We start from the raw sequence: 4,022 nt of genomic DNA on the forward strand, positions 1-4,022 counted from the left end.
TGAAAGTATGCTGAAAAGCCACGATGATGTTGCTGGCTACTCCACCATTATTCTGATGTTAACAAATCCTCTCATCTTCGATCTTAGAGCATTCCCCCAAATCCTTTTTTCCTTGGTGCCGACAATCAAATATGTTATCTCAGTAGGTATCGTTTCATAATATTCCTAATTTCCTCTGAGTATGTTGATCAAATATTGTCTCAACGAACGTGTGAATTGACATAGATGTTTTTTGGTACGTTTTCGTCAACCACCGTCTGCTCTGAGATCTATATCAGTGGTTTAGAGCTTAGAAAAAGGGGTTAATGGGGAAGAAATTGAATGAGGTAGAAGATGAGTTTGGAGCTTAGAAAAAGCTGTCTATAGAGAAGAAGATAAACGAGGTAGAAGAGGAAGACGAGGAAAAGAATGACGACGACTAAATGGCAACGTCGATGATATAGATGTGAACACAGTTTGCTCCATTAAAGAAGAATCCCCTCCTGCCATGTCTCGACGTACGGTGGTGATCAGAGTTGATTTGCCTGCTGGAGAAACAAAGTTTTGTAGGTTTGGTTTTCATATCTAAATCTCTAATTTTAAATAAAAAAACTAATCTCTAAAAAGACTTTTGGATGCTTCTTTCTGTATACGATGCATAATCAAGTTATATTTTTCGTGTATTTTAATTGGAAATGGGGTTCCCAATAAAGTGATTTTGATATTTGGACTTATTTAATACACAAAGCTCCGAAATCGAAGTTTTAAAACGGAATATTTTCTTCTTTTTGGTAATAAGTCAAAAGAACGAATATATATATATATATATATATATATATATATATATATATATATATATATATATATATATATATATATATATATATATATATATATATATATATATATATATATATATATATATATATATATATATTTCATTATCAATCCAAGTAATATGTGACGAGAATTAAAATCTAGATCGATTAGATCTTTCACAGGTAGGATTATGGAAATCAAACAAGTCAAAAACAGTAAAAGAATGAACACATAATAGAATCAAATGTTTGCTTATGATTCAAAATAGAGTCACGCCTCAGCAGAGCTCGATGAAGAACTTCCGTTGTAGAGGCGAGCTAGGGTTTACAAAACTCAGAGTAAATAAACAATAAAAGCGATAACCACTAAGTCTGCATGCATGCAGCTTATATACTAAACCCTAGTACAAAAACATGCATGGTTGGATAGGCCCAATACCGGAAATCAAAACTGGGCTAAGGACCGAGCCCATAACGCAATCTAATAGATCCAACAATCTCCCCCTTTGCGTCAAATGAGGCGAGAGTTCATTTCTTCTGAGTGGGCTTCACCGTCTTTATCACTTTAAATAGACGAGGAATTATTGCGAGAAGTGTCTGTTTGAACTGTATGTACCACCTCAGCATGTCAGTGAATAATTTCTTATCAGCAACACTATTTTGATCAGACCTTTGAATAATCTCCAAGATATGCTCCATGCAAGGGGTTGAGAAGAGGTGTTTGTCAACAAGAGCGAACAGGCATTTTTGACCTTCGCGTTTGATGAACATAACGGTGTGGTACTTTGAATCTATTTTCCCCTTGATCATAGTGTTGACATTGCCAGCTTTGCCCATAGTCTTGATCGTTGTTCTCTTGTGTTTGGCAGAGGCAATCTCTTGGTCCATCTTCACTACCTCATGTATGTAGCAAACAAGCATATGCTTGACATGATCAATTATTGGCTGGTACTCCTGAGGATTTGACAAAAGAAATTTGTTGAGGAGTATCTAGTCATGGGGATTAAGGTTCGGTAGATCAGCGAGCGTAAAGTGGTAGACTGAGCCTTCGGTTCCTCGAGTCACCCTGAATTTGACATTGATAAACTTCCCCGCTGAATAGGGCTTCATAACCTTGACAGTAGTGATTTTCTTTGAGCTCCAAGTCAGGTGTTGAGGTTGAGCAAACTCCAAGTAAAACTCTAGAAGATCCCTGTCTACCTTCGGGTATGGGGACGGAATAGCAGCAGTCGAATTGAAGCAATGGAAGATAAATTCCTTTCGAGTGATTGGCATATCGAACTGTGCATCCTTGGAGTTGTCAAGTCCAATGGACATAACTGGCTCAAGCCAGAGAATGCTTGGCTCATCGATTGCACATCTTTGAAGCGAGTCTATGGTCCAGACAGGAAACATGGACTTTTTCTTCTCTAGGAGCTCCACCTCCTTTCGCTTCTGCTCTAGCTCAGCTCGTTGTTTCTTGATACTTTCTTCCATTTCTTTTTCATAGGACTTAACCTTCTGGAAGGGATTCTTGGGATTCTCGGCATAGACATCATCTTCATTGTCTGTGTCGTCTTTGCCAATTTTCTTCTTCTTTTTCTCCTTGTTTCTAACCGAAGCTTCATTACCCTTCGGTTCAGTAGATGGTTTCGGTCCAGAAGGAGGTTGAGTTGTCACCTTCTCTCCCCCTTGTTTCGGTTGGACCCTGGTCATCGGAACACCCTCGATACGACTAAGGATGTCCAATACCGGTCTGAGCTTGTCTGCCAGATGACGCTTGATGGTTATGGTAATAAGCGGATCATGAGCCTCAATGAGATGAAGGAGGATGGAGTGAAAATCAGCAGCAGAACTCCTAATGACCTCCCTTTCTGACTTTAGGTCGTTAATCTTAGCATTAGCAGTACGCAGCTTGTGGGTTTGCAATTTGAGCTATGCGGTGCGTCTGTCCAACTCATCCATAATACGATTCTCTACAGCTAACTCCGCCTCCAGTTGAGTCAATCGGTCATTGACGTTAGCGTGTAGAGTTTCGTTGGGTGCTTCAATGGCTTGGCGTGCAGCTTCATGGTTTGAGCGTTTAGATTGAAGTGACCTTTGAAGGTTCTCTACTGAAGCGTTGACAGTTTGAGCGTTCTTAGCTGCAGTAGCCTACAAGGAATCTAAAAACAAATGAGCTTCAGAGACTAGTTTATCGATTTTTGTCTTCCCTTCCTTGCATTCCTTAGTAGAAGCATCAACAACAAGAGAGGCTTGTTGACATTGGGAAGTAGAGGCTTCGATTGCTTTGGCTGCAACAGATAATGTTGCACTGTTTTCTGTAACAGCAGAGGAGAACAAGGCCTTCATTGTATCTTCAGAATAAGCGCCGGAGGAAGAGGATTAAAGCAGTTGATCAAGCTTTTCATTTACCGCCTTGAGATGACGCTTTGTAACAGGATCATCGTCATCATCATCGCTCTGCACTCGGTAAGGACTGAAATACATGGAATCAAATTCCAAGTCCTCACCGCCTAGAATAAGAGTTGTTTCAGTGGATTGTATGGGAGATAAGGGTTTTGAAGTAGGTGGAGGTTCGGTTGTGACTGGTGGTTCGGTTACAGGTGGATTGGGAACAGTAAAGTGAGGTTTTGTGGTAGTAGTGGTATCTGTGAAAATGGGAGTGGGGATAGGAATTGTAGTGAATGGTTGAGTGGTTGGAATGGGAGATATAGGAGGGATGGATACTAGGATGGTGACAGGTGAAGGCGAAGGAGGATTAGAGTGAACTAGAATTTCTGGGGTAGGGGAGCGAGGCGGAGTATCACCTCGGCCTGAAGCCTCTTCATCAGAGCTTTTCGCTCTCAGATTCTGAAGGAGGAGCGTTCTTATGCTTAGGAGGGACATATTCTGAATTTGAATCACTTGTAGATTAAAGAATAAGCCTCCGAGCTGGCTTCTTCTGCCTCTTCGGTTGAGCCTAAGAAGTTGCAGCCTTATCAGACTTTCGCTTCTTGGGGGTTTGCCCCTTAGTTGGTTTAATGACAGGGTTGTCCTTCTGTGTATCAGGCTTCTTACCCCTTTTGGCTGGCTTGTCAGCCTCTTCAATAGAGCGAATCATGGCTGGCGTAAGCTCTCTTGGACCAGACGATGGATGCTTCCTGTACTATTGGAGATCGTTACTCGACGTAGAGATACGACCGAGCATTGCTTCAGGAATGGAGCCAATAAAAGAGAACTTGGTAGGATCAGTGACAATGATTT

General features: G+C 41.0%; 1 protein-coding gene across 1 annotated transcript; it reads right to left on the reverse strand.

The window, feature by feature from the left end:
* Positions 1 to 3,161: 3,161 nt before the first annotated feature.
* On the reverse strand, positions 3,162 to 3,665 carry LOC128133621 (uncharacterized). The gene has a single exon (XM_052771130.1). The coding sequence runs from the start codon at positions 3,663 to 3,665 to the stop codon at positions 3,162 to 3,164; it is 504 nt and encodes a 167-aa protein (XP_052627090.1).
* Between the last annotated feature and the right edge of the window lie 357 nt (positions 3,666 to 4,022).

This window comes from Lactuca sativa, chromosome 4 (genome assembly GCF_002870075.4).
Source record: "Lactuca sativa cultivar Salinas chromosome 4, Lsat_Salinas_v11, whole genome shotgun sequence".
NCBI lineage: Eukaryota > Viridiplantae > Streptophyta > Magnoliopsida > Asterales > Asteraceae > Lactuca > Lactuca sativa.

What these genes read in the sequence shown, in the direction of transcription:
- LOC128133621 (XM_052771130.1), bottom strand. Translation starts at nt 3,665, where the DNA reads ATGTCCCTCCTAAGCATAAGAACGCTCCTCCTTCAGAATCTGAGAGCG.